Consider the following 15,228-nt stretch of genomic DNA (forward strand, 5'->3'; position numbering starts at 1 on the left):
CGAAAGTCAGTCAGTATGGTACATTCTACAATATAATGTTCAAGAGAGTGCATGTTTTCTCTTTCACAAAATTGACACATTGTGTACTCGACATTTGGGTTTTGAGAAAGCTCCCAGATACGTCTATATCCCAGGCGTATTCTGGCCACTATAACATCACATTGCCGGGTTCTTGTTCTATTAGTCCCATATGTGAATGTCTCCTCACGATATATATCATAGTATTTAATGCTACAACTTTCAGGTCTTTGAGAATTTGTTAGGTCGGTGAGATTTTCATTAGATATTTGTTTAAGTATTCTCTTTGTCACTGCTAATGAAACACCCATATCAATTTCTACCACTGGTTTTCTGCAGGCTGTCTTAGCAAGCATATCAACAGTGTCATGCCTTAAGATGCCAACATGTGATGGTATCCATAGGAGTTTAATCTCAAATCTGTTTTCTTTGGCAGCTAAAACATTCACTCGAATATCACTGACTATTTTCTGGGTGTCACTACTATGTGCGTTCAATGCCAGGAGTGCACTCTGCGAGTCACAGTATATAAGGCCACTGCCTTTGTTTTTTAAAAATTCAGTGGCAAGGTATATGCCTGCAAGTTCGGTTTGAGTTGTACTTGTCCAGTCATTGACGCGCTACATTGCTGTATGTACGAGAGAAGATTGTTCAAATATGTTACATGCACATCCGGTACATCGTCCACCTTCTTCTACAGAGCCGTCGGTATAGCACTTATAAACATCGTTACCCATACTCTGAGTACTTTCAGTGATGCTTTTCAGTGTTAACTGTTTTAATAATGTAGTGTGCACACTATCTCTCTTGGGCGCATTTACAAAATCAACTGATATATCCCAGTTATCCCATGGAGTAATTGGCTGATTAATCATTAGTTGAGTTGGGTACATATTTAATATTTTGATGGAGTTGGCTACCTTGTAGAACCAATATACATAATCAGATTTCGTTCTTCTTCTATAGACCTCAGGTGAGTGCAGCATATTAGAAAGTTTAGCTTGAAACTTCATGTGTTGTCTAGATCTACTCAATGCCTTCACGCGGAAAACTGTGCTAATAGACAAAATTCTCTCACTTATGGTAGGTAATTTTAACTCTGCTCTCATATTAACTATTCTCGTGGACTTTGGAGCCCCAAGGATGAGACGCATAGCTTCATTTTGCAAGGTTTCAAGAGATTTCAGCTCTTTGTCATTATACAGTGTGAGATGTAGAGCATTGTAGTCAATCACAGAGCGTATAAATGATACATAAAACATTCTAGCAAGTCTCACGTTAAGTCCATGATTGACACCAACAAGGACCCGCAAGGGCTTTAATCTCTCCCAAAGTCTCCTCTTGAGAGAAGAAAGGTACCCAGGGTCGTTAATGGGGACACCAAGGTATCTGTAAGATTCGCAGTTCTCAAGTGCTCGCCCATCTATATGATAATTGGCTGGTGGAATACCACATGGAATGAGGGCACGGGTTTTCTGTACAGAGATAAGGAGGCCACATTCCTCAGCTCTAGTAGCAAAAGCATCGAGCAGAACTTGCATTCTAGGCTCGGTGGCAGCCTGTAAACATATATCATCAGCATAACAAATGACAGTGTCTTCATTATTAGTTGGAAGATCTTTAATAAGTTTATGCATCAGAGCGTTGAACAACAAGGGGCTGAGGACCCCTCCTTGTGGAGTTCCCAGTTCAAAGTGTTTGCTCTCTGTGCTTTTAACACCATTAAACAAAACATATGCTGTTCGATTAGACAATTAGCCCTTTATCCATTTCAGTAATTTTCCTTGTATTCCCAGCTCGGCAAGCTGTTCCAGTTTGATTTCTCTGTTTACTGTATCAAAACCTGCTGCTAGGTCGATGAAGACTGTTTGAGGGGAAGCTTCAATATGTGCTAAGTACTCAGCAAAACAGTGTTGTGTACTGAGCCCAGGCATAAATCCATACAGTTGAGGTGACAGGTGCCCCTGTATACGATACACGAGTCGGTTAAGAAAAATATGTTCAAGCACTTTACAAACACACGATGTTAGAGATATGGGTCTATAATTATCTGAGTGTGGTCTGGGGATGGGAACAATGACACTCTTTGTCCAAGCATCAGGTAATACTCCTTCACGTAAACTCATTCTGTACAACACTAATAGTGGATTACCTGGTACGTGTGAGACTAATCTCAGTAGACTGTAAGTAATACCATCCTCTCCAGGAGCAGTTGATTTTCACATCTTTAGTGCATGTTTTAATTCCCATTCAGTTACATCATTAAGGTCCGACACGTCGATAGCTGTACAGACAAGATTGATGGTTCGTTGTCTGTTGGGGCGTGTGTCATCAAGTTTGTGCTGTATGTTAATTGGGAGCGAGTCGTAGCTCGATGTTAGTGATAGCTACAGTGACAGAGATAATGTGTAGTGAAGATGGCTACAGTGACAAAAACAGTAAGCAGTGAAGATGGCTACAGTGACCAAATAACAGTAAGCAGTGAAGATGGCTACAGTGACAGAGATATTGTGTAGTGAAGATGGCTGCAGTGACAAAAACAGTAAGCAGTGAAGATGGCTACAGTGACCAAATAACAGTAAGAAGTGAAGATGGCTACAGTGACCAAATAACAGTAAGTAGTGAAGATGACTACAGTGACCAAATAACAGTAAGTAGTGAAGATGGCAACAGTGACCAAATAACAGTAAGCAGTGAAGATGGCTACAGTGACCAAATAACAGTAAGCAGTGAAGATGGCTACAGTGACCAAAAAACGGTAAGTAGTGAAGATGGCTACAGTGACCAAAAAACAGTAAGTAGTGAAGATGGCTACAGTGACCAAATAACAGTAAGCAGTGAAGATGGCTACAGTGACCAAATAACACTAAGTAGTGAAGATGGCTACAGTGACCAAATAACAGTAAGTAGTGAAGATGACTACAGTGACCAAATAACAGTAAATAGTGAAGTTGGCTACAGTGACCAAATAACAGGAAGTAGTGAAGATGGCTACAGTGACCAAATAACAGTAAGCAGTGAAGATGGCTACAGTGACCAAATAACAGTAAGTAGTGAAGATGGCTACAGTGACCAAATAACAGTAAGTAGTGAAGATGACTACAGTGACCAAATAACAGTAAGTAGTGAAGATGGCTACAGTGACCAAATAACAGTAAGCAGTGAAGATGGCTACAGTGACCAAATAATAGTAAGTAGTGAAGATGGCTACAGTGACCAAATAACAGTAAGTAGTGAAGATGGCAACAGTGACCAAATAACAGTAAGCAGTGAAGATGACTACAGTGACCAAATAACAGTAAGCAGTGAAGATGGCTACAGTGACCAAATAATAGTAAGTAGTGAAGATGGCTACAGTGACCAAATAACAGTAAGCAGTGAAGATGGCTACAGTGACCAAATAACAGTAAGCAGTGAAGATGGCTACAGTGACCAAATAACAGTAAGTAGTGAAGATGGCTACAGTGACCAAATAACAGTAAGCAGTGAAGATGGCTACAGTGACCAAATAATAGTAAGTAGTGAAGATGGCTACAGTGACCAAATAACAGTAAGCAGTGAAGATGGCTACAGTGACCAAATAACAGTAAGCAGTGAAGATGGCTACAGTGACCAAAAAACAGTAAGTAGTGAAGATGGCTACAGTGACCAAAAAACAGTAAGTAGTGAAGATGGCTACAGTGACCAAATAACAGTAAGTAGTGAAGATGGCTACAGTGACCAAATAACAGTAAGTAGTGAAGATGGCTACAGTGACCAAATAACAGTAAGTAGTGAAGATGGCAACAGTGACCAAATAACAGTAAGTAGTGAAGATGGCTACAGTGACCAAATAACAGTAAGTAGTGTGGATGGCAACAGTGACCAAATAACAGTAAGTAGTGAAGATGGCTACAGTGACCAAATAACAGTAAGTAGTGAAGATGGCTACAGTGACCAAATAACAGAAAGTAGTGAAGATGGCTACAGTGACCAAATAACAGTAAGTAGTGAAGATGGCTACAGTGACCAAATAACAGTAAGTAGTGAAGATGGCTACAGTGACCAAATAACAGTAAGCAGTGAAGATGGCTACAGTGACCAAATAACAGTAAGTAGTGAAGATGGCTACAGTGACCAAATAACAGTAAGTAGTGAAGATGGCTACAGTGACCAAATAACAGTAAGTAGTGAAGATGGCTACAGTGACCAAATAACAGTAAGTAGTGAAGATGGCTACAGTGACCAAATAACAGTATGCAGTGAAGATGGCTACAGTGACCAAATAACAGTAAGTAGTGAAGATGGCTACAGTGACCAAATAACAGTAAGTAGTGAAGATGGCTACAGTGACCAAATAACAGTAAGTAGTGAAGATGGCTACAGTGACCAAATAACAGTAAGCAGTGAAGATGGCTACAGTGACCAAATAACAGTAAGTAGTGAAGATGGCTACAGATGACACAGCACAAAGACCCTGGTGGTGTTGTTGTTGTTGTTGACACAACACGACAACTTTGGTGGTGAAACTGGGGGTTGTGGCAAAGTGGAATGGCTTGTATTACTGAGACAAACATTACAACAGCGAAGGGAAAGGAACTATGAAGGGGGGAAAGCGCCAAGCCATTACGACTATATAACACTGTGAACGGGGTCAGGATAAGGATTTGAGATGGGACGGTGGGAGGAAGGAATAGTGCCCAACCACATGGTGGACGGTCGGGGATTGAACGCCGACCTGCATGAAGCGAGACTCGTTCTACCGTCTAGCACAAGTGGTTGGACAGGGTGCACGCAGCAAATTTCAATGGTGAAAGGTGGGGGTCTACCGCTATGTCCATTCTAAAGTAGGAGTGGCTCCTATTGCGACAACTGACGACTTATTAACGTTGAATGAACGTAGACATGATCGCTACATCGTAGATTCCCTCACTATCACACGGCAACCTTCACCATTCTCATCCGTCAGAGGGCCTGACAGCTGAATGGACAGTGCTTCGGATTCATAGTCCCGAGGTTCCGGATTCGATCCCCCGGTGGAGGCGGAAACAAATGGGCAGAGTTTCTTTCACCCTGATGTATCTGTTCACCTAGCAGTAAATAGGTACCTGGGAGGTGTAGACAGCTGCTACGGGCTGCTTCCTGGGGATGTGTAACAAAAAAGGAGGCCTGGTCGGGGACCGGGCCGCGGGGACGCTAAGCCCCGAAATCATCTCAAGATAACCTGAAAATAGATCCCATCACTATCACACGACCACCTAAACTCTCCAATTGTAAACCAGCTACATTAACCCCCCTAAAATGTACATATTCCAACCTGACTATATTATTTCATATATGATATAAAAACCAGACCTGGGAGGGAAAAAGCACCATTAGTTTGATAAAATTATTTATTATTAAAATTCCTTTTTAATAATTTATAGTTTAAACAGTTTCCTGGAGTTTTAAATGGTGACCATGGATTTCGGAGGAAAAAGTTGGTATGTATGGGTGGCAGAGACCATTAGTTTCTGTTTGTGGTGGTGGGTCTTGAAGGTGATGTCGCTCGGTGGTACCTGCCTCGATTGCCTCAAGTGTCAGTGCTTGAGAAGACGTCGAGGGACCTCCTCCTCCGACATTGAGGACGTGGAGTAGAGACTTGACACCACTGAAGATGCTGAGGTGGAGCCTCTTACCCACACTGATGCAGTCTTCTACGCCACTGACGTCGTCCTCGACACCACTGACGTCGTCCTTGACATCACTGACGTCGTTCTTAACACCACTGACGTCGTCCCCGACACCACTGATATCGTCCTCGACACCACTGACGTCGTCCCCGACACCACTGATATCGTCCTCGACATCACTGACGTCCTCGACACCACTGATGTCTTCCTCGATACCACTGATGTCGTCCTCGACACCACAGACGTCGTCCTCGACACCACTGATGTCGTCCTCGACACCACTGATGTCGTCCTCGACACCACTGACGTCCTCCTCGACACCACTGATGTCCTCGACACCCCTGACGTCCTCCTCGACACCACTGATGTCCTCGACACCACTGATGTCGTCCTCGACACCATTGACGTCGTTCTCACCACTGATGTCGTCCTCAACACTGACGTCGTCCTCAACACTGACGTCGTCCTCTACACCACTGACGTCGTCCTTGACACCACTGACGTCGTCCTAGACACCACTGACGTCCTCAACACTGACGTCGTCCTAGACACCACTGACGTCCTCAACACTGACGTCGTCCTAGACACCACTGACGTCCTCAACACTGACGTCGTCCTAGACACCACTGACGTCGTCTACAGCACAGACGTCGTCCTCGACACGTGCAGGGACGGTGAGGGAGACAAGGATGACGTTCTCGAGACAGAAGACGAACACTCTCCCGAGCCAGAAGAAACGTTCTATCGCTTCGAGTCCTTCTATGAGGTCTCTGAGCTCTGGGATAAGATATCATTAACCTCCAGCAGCACGGCGTCCCCTACACACTCACCACTACAAAAGTATTTCGAAGATGATATAGACTGCGATGTCACCAATTGGGATGAGGTGCCAAAAGCCTGTCTCTCGCGCCCTCTTTCAGACTCGCCAGATATGGACAGCGATGTAACAAATTGGGAAAAGGCCCCGTTATAGTCTGTCAAACGGGTTGTGACAGATTAGGTAAATACACTGTTGGTCAAGAAATATGAGGCATTTGCGGGTTATTTCTCGTTATAATGGCCGAGAGGGAAATGATTTAGGAGTTATGTTTTACAGTAAATGTATTTTTATTTTCAAATCAACGCATGTAGACGGAGTTAATATAATTTAGAAAAATAGTGTATAATTTTTGTTTTGTTTTATTTACATTGTGTGTGTGTGTGTGTGTACTTACCTAGTTGTGCTTGCGGGGGTTGAGCTCTAGCTCTTTGGTCCCGCCTCTCAACGGTCAATTAACTAATGTACAGGTTCCTGAGCCTATTGGGCTCTATCATATCTACACTTAAAGCTGTGTATGTAGTCAGCCTCCACCACATCACTTCCTAATACATTCTATTTGTCTACTACCCTGACACTGAAAAAAATCTTTCTAACGTCTCTATGGCTCATTTGGGCACTCAATTTCAACCTGTGTCCCCTAGTGCGTGTGCCCCTTGTGTTAAAAAGTCTGTCTTTATCTACCCTATCAATCACGACTCTTGGATCACGCCTTTCCAGCCATCGGTTGTTTACAGCAATGACTCCGGTCCTATTTCCCTATCATATCTAGTTTTAAAATTATGAAATAGAGTTTGCTTCCAAAACCTGTTCCTTAAGTGCATTCCATTTTTCATCTAATCTTACACTTAAAGAAAACTTCCTAACATCTCTGTGTCTTATCTGACTTTCCAGCTTTCACCCATATCCCCTCGTTCGGTTAGGATAAGGATTTAGGATGGGAAGGGGGGTGTGGAATAGTGCCCAACCACTTGGACGGTCGGGAATTGAACGCCGACCGGCATGAAGCGAGACCGTCGCTCTACCGTCCAGCCCAATTGGTTGGGTGGAGGGTAGGGTTGAAAGTGGGGAATGGTAAGGAATGTGTTAAAGTGTAGGGAAGGTACGGAAGGTGGAGAAGGGTAGGGAAGGTAGTGAAAAAGAGAGAGAGAGAAGTTGTGTAGTTAAAATGGCCACAGTGTCTAAGATAATGTCTAGGAAAATAAGGGTACAGTAATGCAGATGAAGGGTATGAATACATTAAACTTCAACCCGTCCTCCTAATGGTAGCGGCTTGCGAAATACACATACTCTCCCGTTTTCTGTTTTAGGTCCTCTGGTAGGTAAGGATAAGGGAACACTTTAGTACGACAGCATCTTGACGTTGGGAAAGAATCTTAGGAGGACGAGGAGTGGATAACTTACTCTTGAAACCAAACATTAAGATCACCCATCTCGCCCCATGAACCCATCCTAAATAGGTAGAAACCAATTCTCTCATCTTCCTCCGTCTTTACTTGCATTCTGCTACACACACGACGCCCTGTACACACACCTAGTTGTACTCACCTAGGGTTGAACCCAGGCTCTTTGGTCCCACCTCTCAACTGCCAGCTGGTGTACAGATTCCTGAACCTTATGAACTCTATATGTTAGTGGCCGAGCTTATGCACATTGCGTTTTTTTTATTTTCTTAAGAAGTGAATAGCCTCACAGCAGCAGCTGGAGACAGCTCCCTCCAGACAAATCTGTCATGAAATACCTGGTGTATTTCATGTTAGATCTCTGACAAGTGTCGTCACTGATGTTGATGCTCCTGAGGCAAGAGACTGATTCGTGTTTTTCTTACTCTGGAGAGGAAAAAAGCTGGGGCCAGACTCACGAAGCAGTTACGCATGTACTTACGAACGTGTCCATCTTTCCTCAATCTTTGACGGTTACATTTATTAAACAGTTTACAAGCATGAAAACTTGCCAATTAACTGTTGTTATTGTTATAAACAGCCTCCTGGTGCTTCGGAGCTCATTAACTATTTAATAATTGTAAACAAAGCCGCCAAACATTGAGAAAAGATACTATATACACTACACAGAGCACCATAAACACTACACAATAACAGTACCCCATTCTGGCTACTGAGTCAAATAGTAGGGAAAAATATTTAGAACATGAATGAATTAAGGCGAGTACAGAATGTAAATTTTTGCTCTGATATATGGAAAGTAAGTAAGTAATTATCAAAAGAAGGCACCAAATGATATATGGAAAGCAATCACAGCTTCGTTCATTTCACTCCGTCCTCTTAATTCAGACATAGCAAAGAAACCATCTTGTCCACATAGTCCTTCCTTGTGTTACATATTCACCCTTGCCACTCGGTTTCTCCTTATAATTTCCTTTCAAGTTATTTGCCATAATTTACCCACTTACGGTGGAATCTCGAGGAGCCTGAATAGATGTGTTTTAAGGAGCGTTTCACTACGAATTATCAGCGAGTTCGCAAAGCCGGGGAGTAAGATATGGTGCATTAGTCTCCGTGGGGGATTGAACGCTCTTGACCTTGCGTTATAGAGTCAAATGGTCCATTAGAGGAAATGAAACTTTGGGAATCCACGAGGATATTAATGTGATCACGGAAATGTGAATTGGAATAGTATTAATATTTTTAGATTCATGAAACCAGACGCAGGAAGACCTCAGCTAGATAGATGGGTGTCTTGAGTAGTGTGAAGCTGGTGTAGTGTGAGGCTGGTGTAGTGGGAGGCTGGTGTACTGGGAGGCTGGTGTAGTGTGAGGCTGGTGTAGTGGGAGGCTGGTGTAGTGTGAGGCTGGTGTAGTGGGAGGCTGGTGTAGTGGGAGGCTGGTGTAGTGGGAGGCTGGTGTAGTGGGAGGCTGGTGTAGTGGGAGGCTGGTGTAGTGGGAGGCTGGTGTAGTGGGAGGCTGGTGTAGTGGGAGGCTGGTGTAGTGGGAGGCTGGTGTAGTGGGAGGCTGGTGTAGTGGGAGGCTGGTGTAGTGTGAGGCTGGTGTAGTGGGAGGCTGGTGTAGTGGGAGGCTGGTGTAGTGGGAGGCTGGTGTAGTGGGAGGCTGGTGTAGTGTGAGGCTGGTGTAGTGGGAGGCTGGTGTAGTGTGAGGCTGGTGTAGTGGGAGGCTGGTGTAGTGGGAGGCTGGTGTAGTGGGAGGCTGGTGTAGTGGGAGGCTGGTGTAGTGTGAGGCTGGTGTAGTGGGAGGCTGGTGTAGTGAGAGGCTGGTGTAGTGTGAGGCTGGTGTAGTGGGAGGCTGGTGTAGTGGGAGGCTGGTGTAGTGGGAGGCTGGTGTAGTGGGAGGCTGGTGTAGTGGGAGGCTGGTGTAGTGGGAGGCTGGTGTAGTGTGAGGCTGGTGTAGTGGGAGGCTGGTGTAGTGTGAGGCTGGTGTAGTGGGAGGCTGGTGTAGTGGGAGGCTGGTGTAGTGGGAGGCTGGTGTAGTGGGAGGCTGGTATAGTGGGAGGCGGGTGTAGTGGGAGGCTGGTGTAGTGGGAGGTTGGTGTAGTGTGAGGCTGGTATAGTGGGAGGCTGGTGTAGTGGGAGGCTGGTGTAGTGGGAGGCTGGTGTAGTGGGAGGCTGGTGTAGTGGGAGGCTGGTGTAGTGGGAGGCTGGTGTAGTGGGAGGCTGGTGTAGTGTGAGGCTGGTGTAGTGTGAGGCTGGTGTAGTGTGAGGCTGGTGTAGTGGGAGGCTGGTGTAGTGGGAGGCTGGTGTAGTGGGAGGCTGGTGTAGTGTGAGGCTGGTGTAGTGGGAGGCTGGTGTAGTGGGAGGCTGGTGTAGTGGGAGGCTGGTGTAGTGGGAGGCTGGTGTAGTGGGAGGCTGGTGTAGTGGGAGGCTGGTGTAGTGGGAGGCTGGTGTAGTGGGAGGCTGGTGTAGTGGGAGGCTGGTGTAGTGGGAGGCTGGTGTAGTGTGAGGCTGGTGTAGTGTGAGGCTGGTGTAGTGGGAGGCTGGTGTAGTGGGAGGCTGGTGTAGTGGGAGGCTGGTGTAGTGGGAGATGAAAACCAAAGCCTCATTCATCTGGTCCACCAACGAGAAAGTTGGTCTCGGGGGATGCTGCTCTCGCCAGCATCCTCACCACTAATTACTTAAATAATTATCAGGGTTTTACCCTAAATCCTTCAGAGCGAAAACTCCCGATAAACCTCTCGAGTCTGGGAGGTTATTCGGTGTATATTATCAACGTCGGTAATACGGGGTACTTTTGGGACGGTAGAGCGACGGTCTCGCTTCGTGCAGGTCGGCGTTCAATCCCCGACCGTCCAAGTGGTTGGGCATCATTCCTGCCCCCGTCCCATCCCCAATCCTTATCCTGATCCCTTCCCAGTACTATATAGTCATAATGGCTTGACGCTTTCCCCCTGATAGTTCAATTCAATTCTGTTGTATCGTTGGAGAGCGTGTGCTTGTATTATAGATGATACAGTGTGTTGTATGCTGTATAATAGAACACTGTAGAGCTTTATTATTGTATGAACAGTAAGCTGAATATATCTGCTGCTTTTGCTATGTCATAAACGAGTAATGAAGCATATTGAATCAGAAATGTTACTCGTTTCAACGTATACAACTTAATACAATACTGACTGGACAAGACAAGGGGTAAAGGAACCTTAAATACACCTTATATATTTGACGTAAGATGAATAACATTTAGTTTACAATTTGAAAGGTTATATATATTGCTAAAACAAAGTAAGGTTTACCATCGGAGCCGTAATACAGATATAGGAACAATTTGTATAAATTTAAATCACTCTCAATCACAATCGACTTGAGAATGGTCCAGGACGGACCGAAACGTCGTCATCTCTTCACTTTCTAGTGTGTGGTCTGGTCAACAAATCACTCCCAATTTCAGGTTCGTTCCATGAACAGTGTTTTTTATTTTAATATTAAGCTGAATTAACAACAAACGGGAGGAACATTTTAAAGAGGCACTTGAAGGTAAAAAAAACTCTCAAAATCGAACACCTTCCGAATAAGAATTGAAAGTATTCCATTTATAGTGGATTCCGGTTAAGGGGAGAGTGGAGGTGGGGCCGGTTTGAAGGTGTTATATCAGACACCACTGTAAGTCTTTACAGTGGCATGTGGCTGAGGTAAATATGGTTTTATATATAGGTTTATTGAAAGTAAATTGAAAATTAAATGTTTTATTCATTAATGGTTGTGTGTTTTTATAATTGGTTTACAAAGATTTACAGTAAATTATGTACCTATGAGAAAGTCGTAATAATTTGATCTTCGTGTTACCGATGGACTTTACGGTATTGTGAAAGAAAATGTGTATTTAATACCAAGTGTTGTCTGCTTTGTTTCAAACAATGTGAACACAATAAGTGTTGTGTGTCTTGGCAACTTCAGAACTTTCACAAACTCACTTTCCCTTTCCACAGTTCTGAAAGATTTTAACCACTTTCCCCTCTGGATGTGTTAGATTAATTCAAGCCCTTACAGGCGGAGAATTTCCTATATCAAAGTATTCTTTCATAAATCATTATTTCACAATCGACTTGAGAATGGTCCAGGACGGACCGAAACGTCATCGTCGTCCCTTCACCTTCTAGTGTGTGGTCTGGTTATCATCTTTTCATTTTCCTATTTTGATCTGTTTGGTTAGATTAAGTTAAGTTTACATATGTATTAGGTGAGGTTAGGTTCAGATATATGGAACAAGGCTTACTTAAGTTAGGCTAATTTTAGATATGATTGGTTAGGGTTGGTTTAAATGTATTTAGGTAAATTAAGAATTTATTAATATTTAGGAGTATTGAATATTAGAAAACTGTCGCATTTTTGCTAAAAATATATTTGCTTTGATTAGAATGGTTGCCCAATATGTTACTAATGTTTTGAAATTATTTTGACAACAAATTTAAAAAAAGGAGGCAGCTTTGATGATTTTTGTATTATTATTACAGACCATTAGTCATTCTGGGACTATATAATGAGTGCAGTTTGTACATGGTACAATATTATTTACTTAATAAAGCCCCAGTATGCACTGGGAGGGAGGAAGCTGGACTTTGCACCAGCCCCCAAAAAACTTGGCTTTATGGCTGGGAAAAACTTATACTTGTGGGAGGAGCGTGAACAAAAATACTGCGACTCAAAAATAAAAAAAAAATATTATCGTGTTTTAGGGATCAAGTTCTTTTAATTGAGATTAAGGGATTAATATTGAAATAGTTCTTAAAATTGAGACTAAGAGATTAATATTCAAATAGCTTATTTAAATCTCATACATGCACACAGACGCGCACACACACACACAAACACACACACACACACACACACACACACACACACACACACACACACACACACACACACACACACACACACACACACACACACACACACATGTGGGGGCCTCGTAGCCTGGTGGATAACGCGCAGGACTCGTAATTCTGTGGCGCGGGTTCGATTCCCGCACGAGGCAGAAACAAATGGGCAAAGTTTCTTTCACCCTAAGTGCCCCTGTTACCTAGCAGTAAATAGGTACCTGGGAGTTAGTCAGCGGTCACGGGCTGCTTCCTGGGGTGTGTGTGTGTGTGTGCGGTGTGGGGGAAAAAAAAAAGTAGTTAGTAAACAGTTGATTGACAGTTGAGAGGCGGGCCGAAAGAGCAAAGCTCAACCCCCGCAAAAACACAACTAGTAAACACACACACACACACACACACACACACACACACACACACACACACACACACACACACACACACACACACACACACACACACACGTCCTCACAAACAGTGCTCATTATACACCCCCGGTGTTGACCGGGGGTGTATGGTATGTAGATATAAAATCGGAGATGCGTAAGTTCTATTCAGTTGTGTATTTGTAAACTAAAGTCTTTGAAAATGTAATAAGTTTTACGAAACGCGCTCGTGTCGCGTCAGACTAGAAATAAAAATGAATTTTGGAGAATTGATTTTTGATTTACCTCCAACAGTAAAAAGAAATGTACGAAAGATTGAGAAAATTCGTGTTAGAATTATTAATCTTATTTTTTCGGTCATATTTAATAATATATGTCTACAGGAAAGACTGCTACCAAAATATATATATATATATATATATATATATATATATATATATATATATATATATATATATATATATATATATATATATATATATATATATATATATATATATATTCAGTAATTCCAAATTCATGTGAATTCAGTAATGCCAAATCGCTTCGGTTAAGAACATTTATCAGTATTTCGGGAATCAACAAATCTTTGACATAGTGAACATTCCTGTTAACCCTACTCAATGAAACACATTATATCCCTGATTTTTGAACGATTATCCCAACTTATCTGCAATATCAAACCTATCTGCAATGTCATGCAACCCCCGGCGTAGCAGAATGTGGTAACATGCACTATGCAAACTTGCGCCCAGCTGACGCTACGTGAAAATATAATTAAAACTTTGCAATTCCATGATGGATGGACAGAGCAAACAAACAAAGCATTTTCTTTCCCAACACCATTTTTATTTTCAATTTTGTCGTTTGCCAGTTTGCTAGGATAAATAATTATATGGTCTCCAAGTTCAAAATCATTTAAAACTCAATTATTCCACCAGGATTCGAACCTGTGAGATCAGGTATCATCCCTCTGGCTACCACAGTACCGATCGAGCTAAATGGAGGCGTTTGCAACCAGATAGGGAAGATAGGCATAGAGATTTGGGTGATGAGGAGCGTAGGGGAACAGAGGGGGGGAGATGGGAGGGAAGAAGAGGAGAGGGGTGGGGGGGGGAAGAGGTGAGATGTGAGGAATAAGGGGGTTTGTATTGCCTCTTAATAAATAAAACAATGTAACAGCCTAGATTAATGAAAACAAAGAGATTAAATCACATACAATTTTATGAAATTCTGACTGAGCTTAGCGAGTGTGTTCACGGGATTAATTTTTATTCCCTCTCTGATGAAGACTCCCATTGCAAGCTTTGACACTAAATGTCACAATACCAACTTCAACATTTATCGTCATGAAAAAAAAAATGGAGTAGTGCACAAACTCCGACTTAAAAAATGGTTGAGTAATTCATGTCTGCAATAATGCGAGGTAATATGCTGTGTGTGTATTCTTCTCTATTGTTGCATATATTGCAGCTGTTTTTATCCCGTTGTAAAACACAACGGTCTCATCCAACACAATCCCACGTCATCAAGGTCCTCTCTCTCTCTCTCTCTCTCTCTCTCTCTCTCTCTCTCTCTCTCTCTCTCTCTCTCTCTCTCTCTCTCTCTCTCTCTCTCTCTCTCTCTCTCTCTCTCTCTCTCTCTCTCTCTCTCTCTCTCTCTCTCTCTCTCTCTCTCTCTCTCTCTCTCTCTCTCTCTCTCTCTCTCTCTCTCTCTCTCTCTCTCTCTCTCTCTCACTCTCTCTCTCTCTCTCTCTCCCTCTCACTATTCACTTTAGCCTCACACAAACCTCGCCACATTAACCACCTGATATATTACCAATGTTTGACACAACAACTAATGTTCTGGTTAGCCTCAAACAACACGTGTCAGAGACGTGCTCATTGGTCAAAAATTTAATATAGTATAAACATATGTCATTATTCACAAAAAAATTTCAGGTTTCAGGTATTAGCTATGGCTAATATTTTGGCAATGTTGATCAAATAATTTTTTGGGGAGGCTTCATGTGGAATTTCTCGACATTTTTGGATTGCCAGTTAATGTTTATATTTGGAATAGGTTTTGTTCGTCCAGGC

The 15,228-nt window shown here is 43.0% G+C and overlaps 1 protein-coding gene across 1 annotated transcript; it reads left to right on the forward strand.

The window, feature by feature from the left end:
- Nucleotides 1-2,539: 2,539 nt before the first annotated feature.
- Nucleotides 2,540-6,642, forward strand: LOC138364739 (uncharacterized). The gene is made up of 2 exons (XM_069324707.1): nucleotides 2,540-2,632; nucleotides 5,635-6,642. Exons 1-2 carry the CDS (start codon nucleotides 2,540-2,542, stop codon nucleotides 6,640-6,642), a joined length of 1,101 nt encoding a protein of 366 aa, XP_069180808.1.
- Nucleotides 6,643-15,228: the final 8,586 nt, after the last annotated feature.

Source organism: Procambarus clarkii, chromosome 14 (assembly GCF_040958095.1).
Source record: "Procambarus clarkii isolate CNS0578487 chromosome 14, FALCON_Pclarkii_2.0, whole genome shotgun sequence".
NCBI lineage: Eukaryota > Metazoa > Arthropoda > Malacostraca > Decapoda > Cambaridae > Procambarus > Procambarus clarkii.